This window comes from Nycticebus coucang, chromosome 4 (genome assembly GCF_027406575.1).
Source record: "Nycticebus coucang isolate mNycCou1 chromosome 4, mNycCou1.pri, whole genome shotgun sequence".
Classification (NCBI taxonomy): domain Eukaryota; kingdom Metazoa; phylum Chordata; class Mammalia; order Primates; family Lorisidae; genus Nycticebus; species Nycticebus coucang.
Window position 1 is genome coordinate 27,103,960 of NC_069783.1, and position 26,890 is coordinate 27,130,849.

Here is a 26,890-nt window from a genome sequence, read left to right on the forward strand (position 1 = left end):
GCACTCTACCCAGGGTGACATAGTGAGATTCTGTTTCAAAAGAAAAAAAAAGTATTTCTTTTCTTTCTTTTTTTTTTTTTTTTTAAAGGAACAGCTCTAGCTGGCGTCTACACATGTCACAGTCTGCCTGAGGCCCCAACCGGCCACCATCCAGCGGCTGGGCCCGCCCAACTCGCTCGCGTCGGGAACAGCCCCGCCTCTGCTCCCGGCGCTCTCTCCGCCCCGCTTCCTTCCTCCAGGCTCCGCCCCGCGCCGGGGCGCCTGCGCACGGGGGAACACGTGGCTGCCGCGGAGCCGGAGCAGCAATGGCGGCGGGTGGTGGCGGTAGCTGCGACCCCCTGGCCCCGGCGGGGGTTCCCTGCGCCTTTTCCCCGCACAGCCAGGCCTACTTCGCTTTGGCGTCTACCGACGGTCATCTGCGAGTCTGGGAGACAGCTAACAACCGGCTGCACCAGGAATACGTGCCTTCCGCGCACCTCAGCGGTACCTGCACCTGTCTGGCCTGGGCGCCAGCGCGGCTGCAGGCCAAGGTAAAGCGAGCGGGACGGCGGGGGTGGGCGCCTGCCTAGGCTTGGCCTTGGCGCCCCCACGGCTGCGTGGCGTGTGGTCCCGCACGCGCGTGGCCCGCGGCTGCACGGGCGAGGAGGCACGGAGCGCTGCGTTGGTGTTAAGTGGGCCCATGCTGCCAGCCCGGGGTGCGGCCTGTCGTGAGGACAGTGAGAGGCCGCAGTTCGATCTGGCCGACCGTGGACCTGAGCCCTACTGGCGGGTTCCATGCGGTGTGCGCCCCGTTGTCTCCAGGCCGCCATGTTCGCCGAGCCCCCGGGGCTCCGAGGGGCGGCTTCCTTCTGCCAGGCCGCGTTTTGCGTTTATTCGTGCCTTGGGTTTTGACAGAGCCCCGTCTTGGATCTCTCCTGTTCTTGGTCTCTGAACCAGCGCATGGGCCTTGTCGTGGGCAGTTGGACTGAACAAGTCTGTACTTGCTTCCGGACACTACCCCCCCCCCCCCTTGGGTGCCGGTTCACCACGTGTTCTCTTCCACGTCCACGTCGTGGCACTTTCACTGTTGAGACTTTAAACTTTCCTGGGCTCCTTTGCATTCTCAGCATTTTGAATCTCCTTATTTTTTAAACTTTTGCTTGGCTCTCACATTTCAAACCTCCCCCCCCCCCCCAAGTTTGAAGTCTGCATTGGGGTATGGAGGTAAAGTGAAGAAAGTACCTGGACTTACTGTGATAATGAGTGTCCAGGCGACGTTTCTCCTAGATGGGACACAGCCCGGATAGGGAAAGCTTTTCAACGTTAGGGACCACTCTCTGGCCAGTCACTGTTGAGTCACTCGACTACATCTCTAAACTCATCACGCACGTGTTTACTGCAGTTAGAGAATAGCCAAATCAATTCACTCCAATGTGATTTGGAAGCCTCTGGTGTCCTAAGATGTGCAGCCTTGAGCTGTAGCTATGAGCAAAACTTAAGAACCTCATATTTAGAATAGATCTTATTCCATCTGACTAATCTGTGGAGATTTCTGCTGAAGTTTTTGTGTTAAAATAAGGAATACATCCAACTTGCTATGCTTTGGGTGAGTATATTTAGATATTTTTCAGATTTTCAGTTACATTTTCATAGTTTTTCCTGTTTAATAAAAGAAACCTATCTAGGCTTCTAAGTCACAAAACTTGGACTTGTAAAAATACTGATCAGAGTTGTTTAAATTACAGCCCTCTGTATATTTTTTGTTTTCAAAGTTGTTTTCTGTTTGTGTTAAATAGTCCTGTACAGTTATAATACAGGAGTAGAAATACAGAGCAATAGCAAGTGGGTGCATGGACCCAAGTTGCACTACCTACGTTTGAATCCAGGTTCTGTTTCATAGAATTCTGCCCCGTTCCTCATTTACAAAATGGAGATAATGGTACCTCCTTCAGGAGTGGTTGTGAAGATTAATATATTTAATGATGCAGAAAGCACTTACAGTAGTCTTTCTGTATGTAAATGTTAAGTGTTTTTTTTTTTTATTTGTAATTCATCGGAGGTACAAAGAATTAGGTTAAAATGTTAAGTGTTACTATTAATGTCTTAAATTTGCATGGTTAGTCCTGTAAGGTTGATTAGGAACTTCCTGCCTTGTCTGAGAAGAGACAGAAACTCTGGAAAACTAAGCAACTTGTATAAAGTCAAAAATGGAACCAGGATTGGAACTCAGATCTTTATAGCTCAGTTCTTGGTTATACACAACAAATAGTTATTGTTAGGTTGACAAAAACTTGTCTCCACTTTGCTTTTCTGTTGACTTTTTTTTTTTTTTTTGAGACAGAGTTTCACTTTATAGCCCTCTGTAGAGTGCTGTGGTGACACAGCTCACAGCCACCTCCAACTCCTGGGCTTAGGCAGTTCTCTTGTCTCAGCCACCTGAGTAGCTGGGACCACAGGCGTCCACCACAATGCCCAGCTATTTTTTGTTGCAGTTTGGCCAGCGCCTGGTTCGAACCTGCCACCCTTGATATATGAGGCCAGTGCCCTATCCACCTCACTGAGCCACAGGCACTGCCCCTGTTGACTTTTTTTTTGGGAGACAGAGTCTCACTATGTCGCCGTGAAGTTACAGCTCACAGCAACCTCAAACTCTTGGGCTTAAGCGATTCTCTTGCTTCAACCTGCCAAGTAGCTGGGACTACATGTGCCTGCCACAACGCCCGGCTATTTTTTGGTTGTAGTTGTCATTGTTTTTTGGCGGGCCTGGGCTGGATTCGAACGAAGTAACTCTGAAGTAACTCTGGTGTACGTGGCTGGCGCCCTAGCTGCTGAGCTACAGGCTCTGAGCCTTTTCTGTTGACTTTCAGTTACATTGTTCAAGAATGAAACATTTTTCAAGTCTCAAGTTAAAAGTCATAGTTATGGATTATATAAAACAGTATGATACATTGGGAGGCGCCTGTAGCTCAGTGAGTAGGGCGCCGGCCCCATATGCCAAGGGTGGCGGGTTCAAACCCAGCCCCGGCCAAACTGCAACAAAAAAATAGCTGGGCGTTGTGGCGGGCGCCTGTAGTCCCAGCTGCTCGGGAGGCTGAGGCAAGAGAATCGCGTAAGCCCAAGAGTTAGAGGTTGCTGTGAGCCGTGTGACGCCATGGCACTCTACCCGAGGGCGGTACGGTGAGACTCTGTCTCTACAAAAAAAAAAAAAGAAAGAAAAATAACTGGATTCATTTCTTAACCAGGATTTACCTCAAACTTGTTTTTATGTTGTGCAAGTTGCTTTAACTTTGGGGACTTCATTGACAAGTGAGAGTTGGGCTATATCAAACAAAACAAAGGTTTTTATAGGTTTCAATGTTTTTTTACCTGCACTCTCTCTTTTTAGATTCACAAGTATGAAGTGTCCTGAAATTCTGCTTTAAAAAAACTGATTGAGAATCAGAGCTAAGGAAAGGTAAATGACTTGATCAAAGCCTAGTAGTAACCTAGTAAGAGTATGGCCATTAGAGTCAAGGTACCCTGATTCCTGGTCCAGCACCCTTAGCATGGTTGCCCCCAGTCATCTTCCTTTTTTTAATATCCTTGCTTTGAAACCTTCAGTCTTTAGTCACAGAACTGAAATGTGGAAGAAATGTAGAGGCATCCAGTCTCTTATCTAGGGGACTTGTTCTCTGGGAACATCAATTTTACTTGAAAATTAGGGAGAGACAGTTTTATTATTATGTATAATAAACTTGTACATATATTATGGTGTGGTAAAAGTCACATGATTTTTAAAAGTAAAAAAATAAGAAGCATTTGTAGTAGCTGCTTTAACTTCTGTTCCTAGGTCCCTGTGCTAAATTCCTGGCGCTTAAGTTTTTTTTTTGTAGAGACAGAGTCTCACTATACCGCCCTCGGGTAGAGTGCCAGGGTAGAGTGCCGTGGCGTCACACGGCTCACAGCAACCTCTAACTCTTGGGCTTACGCGATTCTCTTGCCTCAGCCTCCTGAGCAGCTGGGACTACAGGCGCCCGCCACAACGCCCGGCTATTTTTTTTTTTTGGTTGCATTTTGGCCGGGGCTGGGTTTGAGCCCTCCACCCTCTGCATATGGGGCCGGTGCCCTGCTCACTGAGCCACAGGCGCCGCCCTCTGGCGCTTAAGTTTTAACATGCTTTTATCATATTAAACATTTTGAGATGTTAAAAGGATGTTATTCTGAAGTCCATGCTCCAAGCATTTTGTCAAGGTCCTGGCATATGACATACAATATTCTCTAACATGAAATTGAGATAATGCCACCCACCTTTCAAAGATTCTCAGATGGTTAAATTAGGCACTGTATGTGACTGCTGTAGGATGCCCTGGTATGTAGTAAGTGCTCCGTAAATGTCAGCCGTTACTATTGTATGAATTAATGAGTCTGGACTTACTTTATCATTTAATGGTGCATTCTCCAATGTAAGTCCGTTCGTAAGAGTATGGTGATAACTTATTAATGAAGAAAGATTAGTTAATGCTGGGTTTCTTGGGATAACAGGAATTAAGTGTAGTGGTTTATAAGTGTTTAGAAAAATTAGATTGTGCTTTTTGTTTTTGGTCACAGAATGATTACAATACTTGGCATTTATGCAATGTTAGCTTTTTTTTTTTTTTTTGCAGTTTTTGTCTGGGGCTGGGGTTGAACCCACCGCCTCTGGTATATGGGGCCGGTGCCCCCTCCTTGAGCCACAGGTACCGCCCTGCCACGTTAGTTTTGAAAGGGTTTTTGTACATGTCATATAGTTGAGCATTTGGTTGATAGAGAGTGGGGTAAGGGGACCTCTAATGATGACAAGAAAATATTCTAGGAAAATGCAAAAAACCAGATTAATGAACTCTAGATGGATGCTATTTTTAGAGTTCCTTAGATTTATGTGTGTAAACTGAGGCTAAAATATTAAATTCCCAAGCCACTCAGTAAGTGGGTGGCTTAGTCTAGGTACTGACCCTACTATTTCATTGACCCCTTACCTTCTCAGATTTTTCCACTTTTCCCTAACTGCTGTCAAGGCCTGGAGACCTGGTCTACGATTGGCTATCACAGTAAATGTGTTTATGTTGCTTTGCTGTCAGTGCAGTTAAAATGACTATTCAGATTAGTACGAGTTTAATGAAGCACATGGCATTTCAGATAAGCCTGGTAGCGTTAAGGATGTTTCTAGGAAAAATCTGAACTGAGCATCCACATTGCCATCCCTTAAAAGTTGTAGCACAATTTAGATGTGTTCCTGTCCAATGCTCTGTCTTGAGAGCTCACCAATATTTGAACTTCCAAATAAAGTTTGTAGATTAGACCCAATTTGGCAGTAATATAAGTTTCTGTGTGTTAGAATTTGGTTGTTTTATAATTTTATGTAAAAAGCACACATTTTGTCATTGTTATCCATGAAACTTCCACACACGGCAGAGTAAGTGGCAGTAAGATGGGCCAAGAAATGGAATAGGAGGCTAATTGCAGAATGAAGCTTAAAAACTTGGGTATAATTTTCAGTGTGTAGAGGTCAGTATTTTTCAAAAGTAGATTTTGATCCATTAATGGATTGTGAAAAGATTAGTGAGTGTGATGGCATTTAAAAATAACATAGAATGGAAAATATCAATTACACATGGTATTTTTTTTGTGTGTGTGTGAAACTTGATTTGTTTATCTGTGCATATATTATTATGGGTGTGTACATGGTCTCTAGGTAAACGCTTCTTACTGTGGGAACTCATTCTAAAATGTCATTGCTTAATTACTTACCAAATTCAGACTTTTCATCACTTGGGTATGCTTTTTTTTTCCTGTTTTCACCTCATCTGTATAGTTCTTAACTTTTGTATGTCTTGCACATAGGCCATTCAGACTTTATCTTCTGGATCACAGGCTGATAAGTTTTATCAGATGGGTTTTTGTGTTTATTGCTTGGTTCAATCTGCCCTTGATGTTGGAAAAGACTCCTTAGACTAAGAAATTGCATCCTTTTGGTATTCACTCCTGGTGCCTTCAGCAAGTGAGATTTTTCCAGTTACAAATATGTGAACTGAATTTTTAGTCTGCCTTTTTTTATTACTTTGTATATTTACATGTAGGGTCATTGGTGCACATAACATTGTACAAAGGAGCTTCAGTAGGACAAAAGTGAGTATGGCTAAGATGTAAAAGAAGAGATAAAGACAATTCAGATTCAGATTTACCATTTCTGTAATGTGGAGTATGACTTCTTGTGCCTTAAGAGAGAGAAGTTTCTGTGGAGGAGATATTTGAGGTGGGCCTTAAAGCATGGATAGGATTTTTAAATAATAAAAACTGAGATGAGTAGGAAAAATCCCCTTCCAAGAGAAGGGAAAAGCAAACAAAATGAGTAAATGGGGGTTTTTCAGTAGTGTTAATGTGAGGGTGGAATTGGAGAGGGGCTGGGAAAGGTGGGTTAAAGGCAAATTGTGGATGCTTTTGAATGCCGTAGAGTTGTTTATACTGATATATTCTTCTCTGGGGAGTTTTTGAAGTTTTTGAGTTTCAGAAACGACATGTTCAGATAGTAAAGGGTGTGTCCTAATCTATAATCAGTACTGAACTTTTGGTTTCAGAAATATTTGGTAGGGCATAAAACTTAATATACTAGATTTTGTTAAAGTGTACATTGGTTATATAAACTTATGATCTGGATGATGTGTTACCTGTTTGGACATGCTTATCCTGCCGAATGAGAAGTTATTTTTAAAAGGACCAGCCAGTTCTGAAAAACATATGAGTCAAGAGTTCTTTGTGATTGAATTATTATTCAGATTTAGACCAGTGATCCTTAAATTTGGGCATAAATCCTGTGGATCTTCCTTCCACCTGCCTCCACTTGCTTCTACAAAAAATATAGAGATGTTGCAGATAAGAAAATTTAAGGTTTTGGTTATGTTAATGTTTAATTTGTAGAATTCTTTGTGCTTTTGATATAAATTAAAATCTGCAGTGAAGCATATTTCTATTTGGACCAGCCTTTGTTTCACACATTAAGAAACTTCAGTGTAGATAATTTTGGTTTGATTTGGGAAACCCATAAATAGAAGAAATATTTCGTGAAATCTTGGAAAGAATTTTCTCATTACGTAGTAGTGGGCTAACATACATGTAGTCCCCTGCCCCTCCCCTGCACAGTCCTTCCTTGAAATAGGTATTTGTGTTTATAACCTTATACAGAAGTCATATTTGCCCTCTGGGATCATTTACTGGTAGCTTTAGAAATTCATGTAATAATTGAAGGTGGAGTGGAGGACACTGCTAATGCTAAGGTTTCAATGTTTCAAGCAAATTAAATGTTACTAAAGAGACCATCTGACTCTTTATACTTTGGCTTTTAATTGTAACTGCTCTTTTGGGTTTATTCATGTAGGCACATTTCTAAGTATTTACAAAATGTGTATTTTTTCTTTAAGCAAGAAGTTATAATCATTTTGCTTTTCGTCAAAGTGTGTGCAATGAATTGAACTCTTCAAATGTGACATCTTCCCTGAGATAACTAAATGAAAAAAAAAAAACAAAGGAAAATGCTTTTTCTGATACTCTTTATGCACTGGTAACATTGTTGTCATTGGTGGTTCTTGGATTATGCAGATTTTTATGTATTCCGGGCTCCTCCCCTTTTTGGGTGCTGCTAAGATCCTATACGATTAAGAAAATGTTCTCCTTTCTATCATATTGGTTTGTTTTACACTAAAAGAATGCTAAAACATAAAGGCTGGTGAACTCTAATAAAAAACCCCACACATGAAAGAGAAGTTCTAAAATAAGAAAATTTCAGGTCAGATTCAGTGGCTCACGCCTGTAATTCTAGCAGTCTGCGAGGCCAAGACAGGTGGATTGCTTGAGCTTACAAGTTCCAGACCAGCCTGTGCAAAAGCGAGACCCTGTCTCTACTAAAAATAGAACAATTGAGCCTGAGTTAGAGGTTGCTGTGAGCTATGACTCTACAGCACTACCCAGGGCGATAGCTTGAGACTCATGTCTAAAAAAAAAAAAAAAAAAAAAAATTTTTTTTTTTTTTTCCAGCATTATAAACTCTGATGTAGTAGTCTTAACAGACATGAGCTGTTACATCACTTCTGAAGTAAATCAAAGAATTCTTGTGGTATTTGCCACTAGAGAGAAACTTGGGCCTCTTAAGTTATTAGAATCACCAAGCTAGCATGGAACTCTGTCACACTTCACTTCTGACACCACTTGTCAGGGCCCATGACTGGCCAGGTCTTGGGCCCCGCTTAACTAGGTTCTGGGCGTGGACAGCTAAGTTACCTTGCTCAGGTCTGTTAGGTGCATGAGGGCTATCTACTTTAGCTAGAGAGAAAGAGAGAGTGTCTTAGTGAGAGTAAAGCAGTCTTAGAGTAGATAGCTCTTAGTCTTTAGCAGAGCTTGGGAATCTTCAGCAGAGACACCCCGTGCTGGCGTTCTGCAGGCAGGAGAGGAGGCAGAGTCAGAGTCAGAGTAAGCGAGTCCGTGATAGAATGCGCATGCTCTGGACTGCCCTCTCCTCCAGCCTAATTTAAGGCTGATCTTGTGGCTCTCAACACCACAGGTGTAGAGACCGCCAATTCACCACTGCTCTCATCTCGCGAGCTCTCATGCTTGTTAGGAGCGCTAAATCCCTCTCCATGCCCTTTCCACCAAGGTGTTCCATTATTGTGCTACACAGGTATTTCTAATAACTCTCTCTCCTAGCCATAGGCTATACGGCGGGCTGCTACAGAACTCCCAGACTAGTGTTTGACCAGTCATTGGAACAACTTCACTAGCTTGTGCTCTGAGCTTCTGTTATAGTTCAAACTATTTGTTGACTCAAATGGAAGTTAATGTGTAGTTATAAATATAAAAATGTTTGAGTCCCTTTTCCTGAAAGCTAAGCTAGAATTTGAGGAAATATTGGGGGTGGGGAGAGAAGAATTCGCTACTTGGGTGTGGATTTATGGATTCATAGATCCTTGGGTATATTTGTCTCTTTGCTTGGGGTATGGAGATTTCACTTGGGTTGCACCTCTCAGGACGGGTGGTCAGTTTCAGAGCAGTGGAAACAGCACTGAGGTTACTTGGCCCAGGTAGGTGAATACCCAGAAATATTAAGTTTTCCTATCTGCTGCGTTTCTTCTGGAGGGTTGGAGGCAGGAAGACAGAAGTATGAGCTTCCCCTTCTATTGGAGGGATTATTTTTTTAAAAAGTAATAAGAAAAAAAAATCACTTGATCTTCTTCCCCCCTGCCCTCTTTTAAAGTATCTTTTTGGGCTGGTGGGCTTTCTGGTGTGGTCCTCAGGCGAGCTCTTAGTTCTGTTATAGTCATGGGCTTTTGTATTTGTGTATTAATGATGTTTTAGTGTTTGAAATATTAAATAGAAATGTTTTTCTTTTCTTTTTTTTTTACAGGAAAGTCCCCAAAGGAAAAAAAGGAAATCAGAAGCTATAGGAACAAGTGACCAGATTGATCTGTTGGCTCTTGGAACAGCAGTTGGTAGCATTTTATTATACAGTACAGTAAAAGGAGAATTACACAGTAAATTAATAGTAAGTGTGTATATATATTTATTATGTAAAAGTGGTATGAGAGGGAAAGTGATTATAGAAATTAAAAAGAAAATAACTTTTAGGTGTGTGATGGGATCTTTGTAGGGGCAGTGTTCTGTCCTTTCTGCATTTAGAGAGCTGAATAGTGATATTTGATAAAAGCTGTGATAGGTAACAGAGTCCTTCCTTAGAGAACGAGGCATTATTAACTAGGTTTAAGATAAGAAAGGGTTAAGAGTGTTTAAGGTATCACAGTTAGCAACTGCAGGAAGCAGCTCACCACCTCTTGGATTAAGGGAATAAAGGAGGCAGCTAGAATTATTGCTGAAACAGATCTTCTGGGAACAGGTGCTACTGTTGTTGCTGTTGTCTCTTATAGAGGAGTGGCCCCAAGGGCATGAGGTCTAGACCTCAAGCTGAAGAGGGGCTCCAGCTGCCTAGAGCTGGTGTCTCTGAAGGGAGGTGATGAGACTGGTTGGTTCTCCCAGTGTTGGAAAAATTGCATATTGGGTTTAGCTCCCGCTGTTCCCATCACTGGTGAAGAAACAAAGTGATGGCAAACAAGGGAGACCCCAGGGAACAAGTCCTACCTTTGTCCTCCCTCCAGGTGTGTCTCCTTCTAGCACCCCCTATTGGTAGAGTTTATGGATCCATTTGGTAAAGCAGAGGCCAGAGTATGGAAGGGTAGATTTGATACTGGAAGATAGTAACTTCACTGGCATAATTTGTGCAGACAGTATCTATTGCAGTGTATTTTTGCTGTTCACTGAACTCCTGTATATGCGTATAGGGATGCTTTTTGTATGTATAAATAAAACAAGTTTTCTATTTTAAATAACATCTACTCAGAAAATTTGGAACTACCTTTATCCTTAGAAAATTTGGAGCTACATCAAGTTGAAAAGGAAAAAAACTTTATACCTAAATTCTGTCACCAAGAATTAATGTTAATGTTTCTGTATTTCTTTGCTTTATACATATATTTAAAAATATACTTGGCTTCTGTTCATCTGTTTTGATTTTTGTATCCTGATTTTTTCATTAAATTACAATACAAGCAGTGAAGGAAGATGAGCAGCTGTGTTATTGCCACTACTGCATATCTCATTAAAATAGCAATGTCAATGAAAAACCCCCAAGCTAAGCATAAAATTTTAAATCTATTTAGTAATCGGTTCTAATATTAAAGATGATAGGCAAAACATACAACTAAAAAAACTAAAAGTATGGAGATCCATACAACACAAAGGGACTCTCCCTTTACTCTCCCCTCCTTTAAGTCTGGTGTGGTCCTCAGGCGAGCTCTTAGTTCTGTTACAGTCAGCAGCCCGTCCTTTGATTTGATCAGTCCTTTGTGGCCAGTGGTTAGCTGCTCAGCTACTGTGGCTGGCAGGCATGATGCTGATTGAGCCTGGAACTGCTTCTACAATGAATTTATCAAAAAGGAGCCAAGAGGGTCTGGGTGGTGTTGGGATAGTATGGTGAAGTAGAAAGGGACCTGGCTTTGGAGCTATTCTGTCTGGAGGTTGAATTCTGTTAGTATGTGATCATGGATAAATAGTTTAACTTCTCAAGTCTTAAATGGGTCTTAAACAACCTACTTCACATGACTTGATTGGGACTTAGATATAATATTATTAATGTATTGAAAGTTCCTGGACTGTAAGTGATACGAAGTAAATGTTTGTTGAATGAATAAGGGACACATTGCCAAGTTGCTTTCCCAAAGGGCATGCTAATTTTCACTGCCCTAGCAGTATATTGTCCTGTCACTTTTATCATAACCCTGTCAGCATGGGCATTATCTTATGCAGATCTAATTACTAGATGAACAGACTAAAACATGCTACTTTGTTTTGTTTTGTTTTTGATTACTAACAAGGTTGAATATTTAATTTTTTTGCTAAGTTCTTTCTATGGAATTAACTGTTTATATCCTTTAATTTTTTTTTTTTTTTGGCTGGGGCCGGGTTTGAACCTGCCACCTCCATCCAGTATATGGGGCCAGTGCCCTGCTCCTGGAGCCACAAGCGCTGCCCTGTATCCTTTAATTCTTCACGTGTAATATAGGACTTAGTTCTTTGAGTAGAGAGCGGATAAGCGAAGAAAGTAACTGAACTTAACATTTTAAAATATTTTTCTTTTGAAGTGGGAGCAATCTTATTTTGAAGTAGCTTCAGTGATTTTGAGTAATTACTTTTATTGTTAGCTTAGATAGGTAGTGGTGTTTCATAGTGTATTTCCTTTATGTGAATTCAGGTAGAAAGAGTGTCACACTCTGCTAAGTGAGTTTGGCCTGAAATGCTTGTGAGACATTCTCTTCGCAGTGAATCTCTCTCTTCCTTCATGCCCCTGAGTGAGCAGGCATCGTGGGATGCTGTGTGTGTTTAACGTCTTGTTTATATGGTGTGCTCCAAACACAAGGAGACATTTAGTGTTAACTTGAAGTAACAGTGATCTCTTTTTTTTTTTTTTTTTTTTTGTGGAGACAGAGTCTCACTGTACCGCCCTCGGGTAGAGTGCCGTGGCATCACACGGCTCACAGCAACCTCCAACTCCTGGGCTTAAGCGATTCTCTTGTCTCAGCCTCCCAAGTAGCTGGGACTACAGGCGCCCGCCACAACGCCCGGCTATTTTTCTGTTGCAGTTTGGCCGGGGCTGGGTCCGAACCCGCCACCCTCGGCATATGGGGCCGGCGCCCTACTCACTGAGCCACAGGCGCCGCCCAACAGTGATCTCTTTTTTAAGAGATAGTTTTGGTACTTTTTTAAGTGGGATTCTTCCAGGATAATTTTAACTATACTTGCTTTTTACGCTAAGTGTTGATTCTAAACCCTGTGTTTTGTCACTGTTAATAGGGTATTCTGTCATACTTTGACTTAAGGTATAGAAGTAGGTTTTTTTTTTTTTGAGACAGTCTCACTATGTCACCCTCAGTAGAGTGCTGTGGCGTTACAGCTTACAGCGACCTCATACTCTTGGGCTTAAGTGATTCTGTTGCTTTAGCCTCCCAAGTAGCTGGGACTACAGGCGCCTGCCACAACGCCTGGCTAGTTTTTGTTGTAGTTATCATTGTTTAGCTGGCCCGGGCTGAGTTTGAACCTGCCAGTCTCAGTGTATGTGGCTGGTGCTGTAACTACTGGGCCACAGTCGCCAGGTGAAAGTAGGTTTTTTTTTTTTTCCCTTAACAGAGGAGAAAGGAAAGATTTGAAGATCTAACTGGCATATCTTGTTTTTGAAGCTGAAAAAATAAAATGGATAAATGTAGGTTACAGCTTAACATTTTAGTTAACTATTAAGTAATTACTCTAGGGTTCATATTATTCTATTCTAGAAAGGAAGTTTTATTTTTCTTTAATCTTTTTTTTTAATCTGCAGAGTGGTGGACATGACAACAGAGTCAATTGTTTGCAGTGGCATCAAGATAGTGGCTGTTTATATAGTTGTTCAGATGATAAACATATTGTGGAATGGAATGTACAGACATGCAAAGTAAAGTGGTGAGTAACATTGAGGGCTCTGTCGTATTGGAGGGGTGACTCAGTTACTGCTTGGAAATGGAGCAGAGTTGGACAAATCACGCTTGACATGTGGGCTGTATAGACAAAATAAGGTTTTTGACTCCGTTCTTAGGGATCTTTTATTTTTTTATTTTTATTTTTTTGAGACAGAGTCTCACTTTCTTCCCCTTGGTAGAGTGCTGTTGTGTCACAGCTCACAGCAACCTCAAACTCTTGGTCGTAAGTGATTCTCTTGTCTCAGCCTCCCAAGTACCTGAGACTACAGGCACCCGCCACAATGCCCAGCTATTTTTTTGTTGCAGTTGTCATTGTTGGTTAGGTGGTCTGGGCTGGGTTTGAACCTGCCAGCCTCCATGTATGTGGCTGGCACCCTACTCACTGAGCTATAGGCGCTACTGGCATGTGAGATTTTAGTATGTAAAAGCTAAAAATGGTACAAGTATAAAGTAACTGTATAAGAGATGTCATGAAGTAACGTGATTACTTGTCAGATAAGTATGGTAGTATTGGAGAGGTGTGGAGGAAGAGAAGGGCTTTCAGTTAATCTTCTAGGTTAGGTAAAAGTTGAATAGAGAAGGATGGGAAAATCCTTTCAAGGGTCCAGAAAGGAAGGTGGGGAGATGGCAGGAGCAAAGGCTAGGAGACAGGAAAGTGAAAGATGTACTTCTAGTGAGTGAACTCATTTGAGAGGGAAGGGGGTATTACGAAGGATAATGGATGGTAGGTGATATGGGCCAAAGTCTCTTAGGAGCCAGGCCTTAATAGTCATAGGTAAAAATCACAGATAAACTGTTATGTTCAAGCGCCTATTCCTGTGATTGGCTGTATAGTAGATTCTTAATAAGCGTGGACTACTGGATACGTATTTTACTGTGTAGGTAGGGACTCTGAAGAAGATGATGCTGCTCATGATCCCCAAGCTAATAAGTGGCAGAGAAGGGATTCTAATCTTGTTCTTTTGAGTTCTGGTACTGTGTTTTTCTACTATTCTTAAAGATACTTGTTAGAAGTTTAGATTCTGTCTGGTAAGTGAGAGAGAGCCACTGCAGGTCAGTGTCATGTGAACCGTAATAATGCATTAGGTAGAGATGCCAGTGAGGAGACTGTTACTATAATCTGGTTGTGAGATAATAGTGGAACATTAGAATGGAAATGATACCAAACAAGGATGCATGGGTGGGGTGGAGGAGGGGCATTGAGTAATTGAAAGGAGTTAAAGGTAAGTACTAAGTTTTTTAGCTTAAGTTGGTGAGTAAACTAATTGAGAGGAGGGGCATACTAGGAAATAATGTTTGCTAGAGGACAGAAGTTACCTCCAGGTAATAGAAATGGTGATCAGAGAGGGAAATGGTTTTCATGTTTTTTAGACAAGTTGAATTTGAAATGACATTATGCTAAAGACAAGACCTAGCAGAGGTGGGGGTGGGGTGGGGAGTGGAGGGTGACGGAGGCTTAGAATTTCAGGGAAAGTTTGGGGCCAGAGGTGCAGATGAGTACATCATCAGACTAGAGGTAAGTGTTTATGCTCCATAAAACCTGCAGCAGGTGGTGGTTTCCACACTGGTGACCTGGCAGAAATAACCTGCAGAGATTCTGATCCATGGGTCTGGGGTATACCTGTGTTAGTGTTTTCTGGATGAAGGTTCACAGTTAAGTCTTTCACATAGAGACTAATAATATTCAAGGCACTGCTCAGCTTATTGTCAATATGTCTGTATTTAATTATGACCCTGTGAAGTGGGCTCTGTTCCCATTTTCCAGTTGTGAAACAGGTTAAATAAAGGCCTGGCCTCTCATCCACTAAACTATTTTCCCAAAAGAATAGTGTTTCTAGCTTTGTCCTTGGTTTACTTTCTATTTTAGATCCTGTCTATCGATTATTTCCTACTTTGGAGGATGAGGATTTAGCTCTCATCCTCCTTTCTCTCCTCCTAGTTCTCCCAAAGTTGTTACCACAGTTTTTGATTAAGCAATATTTATTGTTTATGACAGCTGAGCCTCAGAGTGTTCTTTTTTTTTTTTTTTTGTAGAGACAGAGTCTCACTTTATGGCCCTCGGTAGAGTGCCGTGGCCTCACACAGCTCACAGCAACCTCCAACTCCTGGGCTGAAGTGATTCTCTTGCCTCAGCCTCCCGAGTAACTGGGACTACAGGCTCCTGCCACAACGCCCGGCTAAGTTCTGTTTTTTTTTTTGGTACAACATTTTGCTTTCCTTGGGGCTCATTATTTTTCATTTGTTAGTTTTTTTTTTACATAGCTATCATTAGTTCATTCTCATTTTTTAGTAGAGGAGATATTATTTTAAAAACATTTTTATTTTTGCAGTCATTTTTCTCAGGTTCAATCAGTTATTTCTAGATATATCAGTTAATCAGTTTTATTTATTTCTTAGAGGACTTTCCTGCCTTCCAAGCTCTGCTGAAGAGCAGTTGTCCTGGGATTTTTTCCCCCCATCATACTGAAAATTTCTCTTGTCTGATGGAGCCTCTGTTTCCTGGATTCCATTTTCTTTGTTGGTGTAGTCCCTCCTTTTTGGTGGAGTGTATCAGCAGGTAACTTCCTGAGAAAGGGTATAAGAGATTTTTGTTTGGTCGTCAGTGGGTTTTTTTTTTTTTTTTTTTTTTTTTTTGTAGAGACAGAGTCTCACTTTATGGCCCTCGGTAGAGTGCCGTGGCATCACCCAGCTCATAGCAACCTCCAACTCCTGGGCTTAGGCGATTCTTCTGCCTCAGCCTCCCGAGCAGCTGGGACTACAGGCGCCCGTCACAACGCCCGGCTATTTTTTTGTTGCAGTTTGGCCGGGGCTGGGTTTGAACCCGTCACCCTCTGTATATGGGGCTGGCGCCCTACTCACTGAGCCACAGGCGCCGCCCTTCTTGTCATATTTTTAACTTCTAGGAGCTATTTTTTGTTTTCTCTCTTTTTTTAATTGCAGCGTGTTTCTTCTAATTCTGAAGATAAATATAGGAGTCTTGTTTCTTACATCATGTCTATTGAGATGTTTTGGTTTGTTTGATTTGGTCTCTGGTACGTTAAAGGCATTCTTCAAATTATTGGAGGCCTTCGGCTGCCTGTTTTATTTGAAAACGAAAGCATTAAAAAGCTGATTGGGGGCGGCGCCTGTGGCTCAGTGAGTAGGGCGCCAGACCCATATGCCGGAGGTGGCGGGTTCAAACCCAGCCCCAGCCAAAAAAAAAAAAGCCACAAAAAAAAAAAAAAAAAAAAAAAAAAAAAAAGCTGATTGGATGGCACAGGTGTCACAATGTGCCTTTTCAGTTTTGGAGCTTTATTTTTAGTGACTGGGAACCCTGGAAGTGTCAGTATGTGCGGTTTGTTCTGCTGCGACCAGACACATTTCCCGGAGAGGAGTTTTCTACTTCAGTGCTTTAAAAACTTTAATGTGTCTAAATATTACTTGTTTTTACAGAGCTGGGTAGAGTGCTGTGGTGTCATAACTCACAGCGCTTAGTAGCTCCAGCTGGGTTGGAGCTTGAGAGCCTGTAATTCTAATAGGTTCCTGGATGATGCTATATTCTGCCTGAGTTGCAAAGTTCTTAGGGAGGTTGGGGGTGGGTGTTTGGGGAGGATATAAAGAAGGTATTAGCCTCTCATGGCATTTTCAGTACTGAAAGGGAAGTAGATTTAAGGAAGCTTGTCAGCTTCCTCAAGGCAAGTTTGTGATCATGTCTTTTTTAGTATGTATTAACCTAGTGAACGTATATTGAATATATATTGTAAATGAGCACTGAAATTGTGGGAGTTGATGAGAAATTGGCAAAAGTTTTAGAAGCCAGTGAGGGTAAACTAAAGGTTCTCTCATACATTATTGCTGCATTTCTTTGATTACTAGTAAGTTGAGTGTTTCATGTTCATCAAGAATTTGTATTTCTATGAATTGCCTGTTTATATCCTTTGTCTATTTTCTTTTTGATCTATTTTTTTCTTACTGAGATACAGGAGTTATTTATGTCTGAGTATTAATTTTTTGTTAGTAATACATATTTTTGATATTCGCTTTTTTTTTTTTTTTTGTAGAGAGTCTTACTTTATGGCCCTCGGTAGAGTGCCGTGGCATCACACAGCTCACAGCAACCTCCAACACCTGGGCTTAAGTGATTCTCTTGCCTCAGCCTCCCAAGTAGCTGGGACTACAGGCGCCCGCCACAACGCCCGGCTATTTTTTTGTTGCAGTTCAGCTGGGGCCGGATTTGAACCCGCCACTCTCGGTACATGGGGCCGGCGCCTTACTGACTGAGCCACAGGTGCCGCCCTGATATTCGCTTTTAACCTATTTTATCTTAATTCTATGACTTATTTTTGGCATAGAAGTTTTGTGTAATTAAATCAGGTCATCTTTTCCTTTATTTCTGGTTAATAATTACTTTGGAAGGCCTTTTCTACCCCAAGATTATATCAGTAAAAACATCCTGGTGTTTTCTTTTAATACCTTTTAATCAAGTAATAATTTTTTATATGTGTATGGCATAATGTCCTCATCTTTTTTGTTTTTCCAATTGACTGAATTTGACATACTCCAATATGATTGACAGAACAACACATTTTCATCTCCTTTAGAATTCACCACTCTTGGTAATAAGATTATTTCTTAATATTATTTCTTGATTTTATAAGTGAATAAATAACCAAGTTTCCTGTTGCCCATAAAAGCATTAGTGTGGGGTGCACCTGTGGCTCAGTAGGGAGGGTGCCAGCCTCATATACCAAGTGTGGGTTCAAACTCAACCCCCGTGGGTTCAAACTCAACCCCCGCCAAACTGCAACCAAAAAATGGCCGGGCGTTGTGACGGGCGCCTGTAATTCCAGCTATTCGGGAGGCTGAGGCAAGAGAAGCCCAGGAGTTGGAGGTTGCTGTGAGCTGTGTGACTCCACGGCACTCTACTGAGGGCGATAAAGTGAGACTCTGTCTCTACAAAAAAAAAAGAAAGAAAAAAAAGAAAAAGAAAAGCGTTAATGTGTGTAACAAACTGCAAAGACTCATGCTTCTAATCGTATTTGAGGTATTGGAAAGCAATCATATGTACCTAATTTATTTTACCTGTCATATGGGGTTCATTGCTGTGGGTTTGTTTTTGTTTTTGACAGTGTCACTTTATTGTCCTGGGTAGAGTGCTATGATGTCATAGCTCACAGCAACCTCAAACGTTTGGGCTCAAGTGATCCTGTTGCCTCAGCTTCCCAAGTAGCTGAGACTATAGGTGTTGGCCACAACGCTTAGCCATTTTTTTTAGAGGCAGGGTCTCACTCTTGCTCAGGCTGGTCTCGAACTCAAGAGCTCAGGCAGTCCACCCTCCTTGGCCTCCCAGAGTGCTAGGATTACTGGTGTGAGCTACCATGCCTGGCCCCATCACTATAAATTTGGGATAAAAACAACGTTTTGGGCTGCAGCTCAGGAAATCATTTGTGTGTAAAGACCAGCCTTACAGAGAAACAGGCATTGTGCTATAGGGATAGGATGGACTCATGGCGGTCCAGCCAGTGTGTACTTCTCCTGGACATCAACAATGTCCATCTTTATAAAGTCATAGGATAATGGTAATACAACTACCTGTTTTACCTTCTTATAACTCACCCATGTTGTGTGATACCTCTAGAGAATCTTTATCTTGTGCCTGCCCAAGGGAGGTCAGACTGTTTTAGGGAGTCCTGTGAATGAGGCATCCCTGCAGGGGCATGTCTAGGGGTTATCTGATGTAGGCTTTGGGGAATGCAGTTGGCATAGGACCTTAGGTGGTTTTTTTTTGAGACACTTTGTCTCAGCTGGTAGAGTGCTATGGCATCACAGCTCACAGCAACCTCCAGCTCTTGGGCTTAGGTGATTCTCTTGCCTCACCTTCCCAAGTAGCTGGGATTACAGGTGCCTGCCACAACACCCGGCTATTTTTTTTGTTGTTGTTGCAGTTTGGCCGGGGCCAGGTTTGAACCTGCCAGCCTCGGTATAGGGGGCCAGTGCCCTACTCACTGAGCCACAGGCGCTGCCCCCTAGGTGGTATTTTTAATGCTTGATTTGTTTTGTTATTCAATCTTATGCTGTGAGTAAAGTTTCCCCCCATTAATTGATATGCTTTTGATTCTCTTCCACAATACAGCAAATGGAAAGGTGACAATAGCAGTGTCAGTTCCCTGTGTATCAGCCCAGATGGAAAGATGCTGCTTTCAGCTGGTCGAACAATAAAGCTATGGGTTTTGGAGACCAAAGAAGTCTACCGAGTGAGTGAATCAAATTATTTGTAAGCATACCAGTCATTGAGTATGTGTGGAGAAAGGCAGAAGTTTGAGCCATAGAATATTGTGGGTTTTTTGTTTGTTTGTTTGTTTTTGTTGCAGTTGGCCAGGGCTGTGTTTGTTTGTTTTTTTAAAGAATGAGGTCTTGGTCTTTCTCCTGGGCTGGAGTGTATTGGAATGATCTATAGCTTACTGCAGTCTTGATCCCTGGGTTTAAGTGATCCTGCTGGCTCAGCTTCGTGAGTAACTAGGACTACAGTTGTGTTCCATCAGGCCTGGCTAATTTAAAAAAATTTTTTTTCCTTTAAAAATGGGGTCTTGTTATATTGTCCAGGTGGTCTTAAACTCCTAGGCTCAGGTATTCTTCCTTTCTTGGCCTCTTAAACTGGGATTATAGGTGTGAGCCATGATGCCTGGTCAGGATATTATTGTTTTTATTTTTAATTAAAAAAAATTTTTTTTTAATTTTAGCTTGCTTGTTCATTCTTCTTCGTTTGAAGTTTTTTTGTTTCTTTTCTTTTCTTTTTTCTTTTTTTTTTTTTTTTTACTCTTCTTCCTTTGGCAATTCTCTTTACCTTTGCCTCCCCAGTAGCTGGGATTACAGACGCCCACCACAACGCCCGGCTGTTTTTGATGTTAGTAGACACAGGGTTTCACTCTGGCTCACTCCTGCCCATACTGGTCTTGAACCTCCGAGCTCAGGCAGTCCACCTGCCTTGGCCTTCCACAGCGCAGGGACTATAGGCATGAGCCACCATGCCTGGCCTGGATATTAATGTTTTAAGAATACAAATTCTGTATTTTCAAGTACATCATATAGTAGAATTGATGACAAAAAATAACCTCCAAATCAGATTTATTGTTGTCAAATAGGTTAGACATGTCTACCTATTGTGTTTTAGAAAAAAATAAAATAGAACAAAATGCTTTTTTAAAAAGGATTTTTGATTAAAAAAATCTACTGTGCAATGATTATGGTAATTTTGTTTTTTTACCTTGCATCTATCATTTTGTCTATAGTATTTAACAGTGGATATTTAGTATTTTTTCTTTTTTTGAGGAAGAAAAAATAGTTATGCTGAGGGGTTACTGAACATTTGGTGCTGTGATGATGCCTTAAAATTGTGGTTTCGACTCACTGAGAGTGCAATGAGGACCTACAATTCCTTGGCTGTGTCTGAGCACCCACCACCCTTAAAATGGATAGAATTGAGTGAATCTTTATTTCAAAAATGGAAGAAACATAGGTATGGGGTGGTAGGGTCATGGAAGTTAGAAGGGGCATCTTAATTTGCAGTATTTTCAGAAAGATTTTTTAAGAATGAAGGATGATAGCATAAGTAACCTTACTTGCTTAGAGGTAAATTTAATTGTTACTTCATCATGGAGCTCTGCTTTCATATGGCTTGTGCATGATTTATACGGACTGCTAATTTTTGTCACTGCTTTGAATCCATACTCTTCTAACTGAGATTTAACTTTCTCTAGCACTTTACAGGACATGCAACGCCAGTTTCATCACTTAGGTTCACTACCATCAGACCTCCTAATGAGAGCCAACCTTTTGATGGGATTACAGGTCTTTATTTCTTATCTGGAGCAGTACATGACCGGTTAATTAATGTCTGGTATGTAGTTCTTTTGGATTTGGAAGGTAGCTTTCTTTGTTTTGAAAGAATCTGTCACAGCCTGTGTTGTGAATCCAGATGCTGAGTATGGGCCTTGCTTTATTGTATTTAACATTGGATTTATATTGACTTATAATAAAGAATTGAGCCTGCCTAAAAAGAGATCTTTATAAGAAAAATTTAAGAGTGTATTACATTATGGTCTCCTCTATGCTAGTGAAAAAGAATAGAGGATGTTTTATATTACTCATTATTTAAATTTGCTACAAATGTGTAATGCTTTCTCTTTTCTTAAGCAACAATGTTACATGGTAGTGAGAAGAGTGCTTCCTTCAGTCAACTTATTGAGCTTTCAGAAGATGAAAAAGCCAAGGGGAGTTGAATACTGTGATCCACCCACCCATTAGGTGTTTGCCTTAAAAAAAAAAAAAAAATTAAATCTGTCTTACTGTCTAATTGCTGGTTTTGTTATTTAGGCAGATCCGATCAGAAAACAAAGAAAAGAATGCAGTGATGTCTTTCACAGTTACAGACGAACCTGTCGGTATTGACTTGACTTTGTCAGAAAACAAAGAAGAGGTAAGTGCCTTGATTTTTTTTGACAATTTTTGAATTTTATAATTTTATTTTTTAAAATCTAGGTTTTAATGATTTAATGACTTGGGAAAGAGGAGAAAGACACATGGGAGTAACAAAATGTATTGAAAAATCTTTAGACTGTTGGAAATAATTGAAATCACTGATAAGCTCTTAAGAGGGGAAGGGAAAATTTTGTATATAAAATGAGTACATTTTGGAATTCATTTTGGGAATTAAGTTATTGAGGTGGGTTTTGTTAATAGGAGTATATGTATGATTTCTCTATCAGACGCTTTTTTTTTTTTGAGATGGTTTCACTTTGTCGCCCTCTGTAGAGTGCTCTGGCGTCATAGGTCACAGCAACCTGAAACTCTTAGGCTCAAGCGATTCTCTTGTCTCAGCCTCCCAAGTAGTGGGGACTACAGGTGCCCACCACAATGCCTGGCTAGATTTTAGAGGTGGGGTCTAACACTTGCTCAGGCTTGTCTTGAACCTGTGAGCCTCCCAGAGTTCTGGGATTACAGATGTGAGCCACTGCGCCTGGCTAAGATGCATGTTTTTGGTTATAACATCTTTTGTAGTTTCTAACTAAGGTGTATTTTGTTATTAGAGGAACATGCTCTTGTTTTCTATTTTTAAAAATACTTAATTTTTCATATAAAAATTAGGGATTGATATTAATACATCTTAATTATGAAATAAACCTGATGTCATTGAAGTACTTGATGTTTCTGTTTGACTAAAGCTATATAGGATTTTTGATTTGCACAGAACCCTGCTTCTTTAATGAAAGCTAAGGATGTTTCACTTTTAATACATTGTAGGTTTTGAAATACCTATGTTACACAAACCTCTAACGAGGATTTACAATTTCAAACATTTTTAAATATTTTTTAATAAGGGTTATAGTGGAAAAAGTATTGGTTTAAAAAAATCATAACATTCTGGTTTAGATATTGATTCTGTAGCTAACAAATCTGACTTTATTTGAAGTCGGGGGCTCTGACAATTAGATTAGTGATACCTTATAAGAATTTTTGTTGTTAAGGCATCTACATTCGGTAGAAATGAGATATATGAGTATTTTTAGAAAACTTTAGTAGGGATCCTAGGCTTTAACCACAATGATACTTAAATGCTTTTTGAAGTTAATTGTTCTGGGGTAGGCTGGTGATCAGTGCACTATCTCACGGTCAGATGTTCTTGTCATAGAAAACTGATGAAGTGAGAAGCATGTTAGTATTTGTCTACAAAACCACTAAATGCAGAGTTCGGTTAGGTTGAAGTGGCTTCCTAAAAAGGTTAAACTTTGTGTATTTGTGTTTGTGTGATTTTTAGAGGTAGGTTCTTTAAATCTAAATGTAAGTAATTTGTAGAAGAAAACTGACTTTCTTTGAGTAGTAAAACTTGGCCCTAGTCTAATGTAGAGAATGAATTGAGTGTTCACTTTGTCTTTTTCTGACTGAATTCTGATACTACTTTTAGATTTTAGATTTAATTCAGTTTATCTTGGATAATTGGCATTGTGCTTAAAATTATTGATAATAAAATAAAGGGATGCAGGGCTTTTTAAAAAAGTTACTAAAGTTTAAGATATTAAACCAGGAATGATGGATTAGAAAGCCATGTTCTAATTCTGGCGCTTGGTATAAAATTGTGGTTGCAGTAATAACTTAAAATTCTAAAACAAAACTGTGAAGAAGATATTGCAGAATATTTGGCTTATCTTTAAATACACCAGTAAATGTCTTAAAATTTTCACTGTTTTCACAATGCAAAGTTAGTCTTAGAACATCTTACATATTTATTTTCTCCCTATATGTTGATTACTTCCCGAGTTCTGTTGCATTTATTACCAGAGATAGCAACATTTGGGAAGTGCTTAGTATTCATTTAAGCTCCCTCTTTATGAAAATTTCAGAACTTTAAGAAGTAGAGCTGTAGAGAGGCTCGCAGCAAGAGTGTCATGGATAGAAGCATCAAAACAAAGGCAGAGAAGGAATTGAGGCCATGATGACTTAGAACTCCGCCCCAGTGCCTTCTCAGCTACCCCTGCAAAATGGCATTTTCAGCAGTCCTGAGTGCTCAGACACATGGGGCATGTCCCTTTTATGTTACCAGCCTCTGTGCTTGGTAGTGACTTTATACATCTAATTCTAATGAGGTTCCATTCATTCTCTTTAACTATATCGTCTTCTTGGCCTAAGCATTTTATTTCAAACCTTGATGATAACCACATTAATTGTTATTTTGTCAGAGGTAATTATTTCCAAAAGTGTCCTTGTTCTCCTAACTTTCTGTCTGGTTATTTAAAGGGTGGTGAGGAGAGTTGAGTTTTCATAAGTTAGATTGGGGACTGAAGCATATTATCTATTATAATTAATCGTTACTTTTTTCTTTTAGCCGGTCAAGTTAGCTGTTGTTTGCAAAGATGGTCAAGTCCATCTTTTTGAACACATATTAAATGGGTAAGTAAGAATTTTTCAAGTTATAAATTTATTTATCTTTTTTTTACTTTGTCATACTCCTACCTCATTATTCTTTGTATCTTATTATTATTCTTTTAGATTGTTTTGAATGCATTCTCCTTTATCCATGTGACTTCACACATGCCCAATGAGAGCTCATAGTTTTGGAGTCATAGGCTATTTCTTTATATATTTGTGATTGTGAGAGTGGATTTTTATCTTATTCTTAGTAAATGATACATTTATCTAATGATAAATTTCAAAATAAAGTGGTTCAGTTGGAGAGATTTGCTTGTAAATTTTGGCGATCCCTTATTTCTGTCGTTAGTTCCCTCTTGACAGCATTCTTCTGGTAGACAGGGGAGGATTGCTGGTAGGTTGTGTAGTAGTCATGGAGCAGGGGTCCGCAAACTTTGGCTGGCAGGCCAGATTCAATAGAGACCATACGTGGCCTGAAAACTAGGAAATATTTACTATCTAGCCTTTTTTATAAGAAGTTTGCTAAACTGCGCCATAATTATCTGAAACTCAGTTATTGCACAATTGCATTAAACTTTAAAATGATTCTTTTAAAATATTAGTATAGGAATTTAAATTTAAACAAATCAGGAAAGTAATATGTGCTTATTTATAAAACATTTATGATGCGCAGACACTTGATTATAATATCTGAGTCTCACTCCATTGAGTTCTACTCCTAGAGTGAATTTAACATTTTATATATAAAATTTGAGGATTTTATTTCCATAGTGATAAATGTACATAGAAGGTATACTTGAAACCTGGAGGTAGCAAGCAGGGATGAGGGCTTGGATGTTTCTTTTTGGGCAGTGGTGAGCCAGTGAAGTATTTCAAGCAGGGTGTTGAAGGGCTTGGATCTCAGTTTTAGGGCATTCACTCTATCTGACTTGCTGAGAATAGACTAAAAGGGGTAAAGGCCCAAAAGACCCCAAGTCCTGGATCTAGAGATAATTGTAGGGTCAACATGCTAGAAGGGGCAAGTTGGAAAGATAGGGATATTGGGGTGCTTAAAATAGGGATTATCAAGTATGTACACTTACTGGGAATATGAGGCAAAAGATATCTAGGACGGGAGGATTATGTGGCTGAAGTACAGTGAAAGGTATGATCACTGAAGGTAGGAACTGAGAGACCGGAGCATCAGAAGAATCCATCAACCTGGATGCTAGATATGGAAACCACCAAGGAAGGAGTTCATTAGGAATAGTGTTGGAAAGGATGACTGGGAGCCACTGAAATCTTTAAGAAATGTAGGGGAGTGACCAAGAGAGATCACTGGATGGTAGCAGGCTACAGAAATAGCCAGTATTTGAGTGACAGTAGTTCAGAGGCTTTGATGACAAAATAGAGACAGACTGTTGTCTTGAATTGTGAGTGAAGGACAAGGAGAGCACTTTAAATCATGTCTAATGCCCATGGCACAAAGGGTGTGGGATAGAAAACAGCTACAAATGGGCAGTGCTGCAGAATAGAGCAAGAAGGAGCAGAGTGCCCTGAGAGAGACGTGGAAGACACAACTTTCCTGCTGGAAAGTTCCAGGGGTTGTGGTGAGGCTTTTGGGGATTGGTAGCAACTGGAGATTGGGCTGGCGGCAGAAGGCACATACAGAACCATAGGGGTGGGGGAACTGAAGCTCAGGGTGGTGAGAGATCATTTGGGAACTTGGGTCTTTTTCTTGGGTCCTGACAAAATGGGTTTGAGGGGCAGGTGGGTCTCAAGGCCATTTTGGTGGTGAGTTTTGAGTGTTGGTGGGGATAGGTGAAGTCTAGGCAAGGGTACTTGTGGTAGGGGTTTGCTGCATTTTATGATTTGATGTCAGCTTCAGAGAATTAGTATGAGATGTTATTTTAAATTCTCTGGTCTCATTTTTTTCCTCCATTTCTAGATACTGCAAAAAACCTTTGACTTCAAACTGCACAATTCAGATGGCAACACCTGGGAAAGGCAAGAAATCAACACCAAAACCCATCCCTATTCTAGCTGCTGGTTTTTGCTCAGACAAAATGTCATTGTTGCTTGTATATGGCAGTTGGTTTCAGCCTGCTATTGAGCGAGTGGTATGTAGCTGCTACTTCAGAGTAAAACAATTTACTATCAACATGTACATAGAAAAGAGTGACTAAAAAAATGATACATTGGTGTACTCATTGTAATATTTTAAAAGAGATAAGACATTCTCCTTTAATTAAAGATTTTTCACTGGGTTATTTATTTTAATTTGTGAGAACTCTATATGGGCTGGGCCTGGTGGCTCATGCCTGTAGTCCTAGCCCTCTGGGAGGCTGAGGTGGGTGGATTGCCTGAGCTCAAGAGTTGAGACCAGCCTGAGCAAAGTGAGACCCTATGTCTACTAAAAATAGAAAAACTAGCTGGGCTTTTTGGTGGGTGCCTGTAGTCTCATATTTGGGAGGCTGAGGCAAGAGGTAACTCAGGGTGACTGAGTGAGATTCTGCTACCAAAAAAGGAACTCTATGTATTTAATCAATGCAGCATACGAAAAATGGCATTTTAACACTTAGCGAATATAAAACATTATATTATGTTTTTGTAATATATGTATTATGTTTTGGAAATCTGGTATATATTTTACACCTACAGCACATCTCAGTTTGGACTAGCCACATTTCAAGTGCTCAGTAGCCATCTGTTCCTAGTGGCCTACTAGTTGGTCAGCACAGATATGACATGTTGAAGTTTGTTCAGCTACATAAAATGTAAATGTTAATAGTAAGACCCTTTGTATTAGCATCCATTGAATTTTCTAAGTTGAAATGTAATGGACAGTGCAATGATTCAACTTTTTTGTTTTTTGAGACAGAATCTCACTTTGTGTCCCCCTGGGTAGAGTGCTGTGGCGTTATAGCTCACAGCAACCTCAAACTTCAGGGCTCAAGCGATCCTCT

At 40.5% G+C, this 26,890-nt stretch overlaps 1 protein-coding gene and 1 non-coding gene across 2 annotated transcripts in view; both read left to right on the forward strand.

Moving 5' to 3' along the window:
• The first annotated feature begins 264 nt into the window (after positions 1-264).
• WDR43 (WD repeat domain 43) overlaps positions 265-26,890 on the forward strand; it is a 50,068-nt gene continuing 23,442 nt past the window's right edge. The window contains exons 1-8 of the mRNA XM_053588572.1: positions 265-530; positions 9,389-9,526; positions 12,905-13,026; positions 19,156-19,276; positions 20,780-20,919; positions 21,396-21,498; positions 23,902-23,966; positions 25,873-26,044. Of these exons, the coding sequence (XP_053444547.1) occupies positions 306-530; positions 9,389-9,526; positions 12,905-13,026; positions 19,156-19,276; positions 20,780-20,919; positions 21,396-21,498; positions 23,902-23,966; positions 25,873-26,044 (1,086 nt within the window). The 5' untranslated portion in view covers positions 265-305. The remainder of the gene's footprint in view (positions 531-9,388; positions 9,527-12,904; positions 13,027-19,155; positions 19,277-20,779; positions 20,920-21,395; positions 21,499-23,901; positions 23,967-25,872; positions 26,045-26,890) is intronic.
• Positions 20,392-20,476, forward strand: LOC128585224 (small nucleolar RNA SNORD53/SNORD92). The gene has a single exon (XR_008379948.1). It is a non-coding gene; the product is annotated as a small nucleolar RNA SNORD53/SNORD92 (small nucleolar RNA).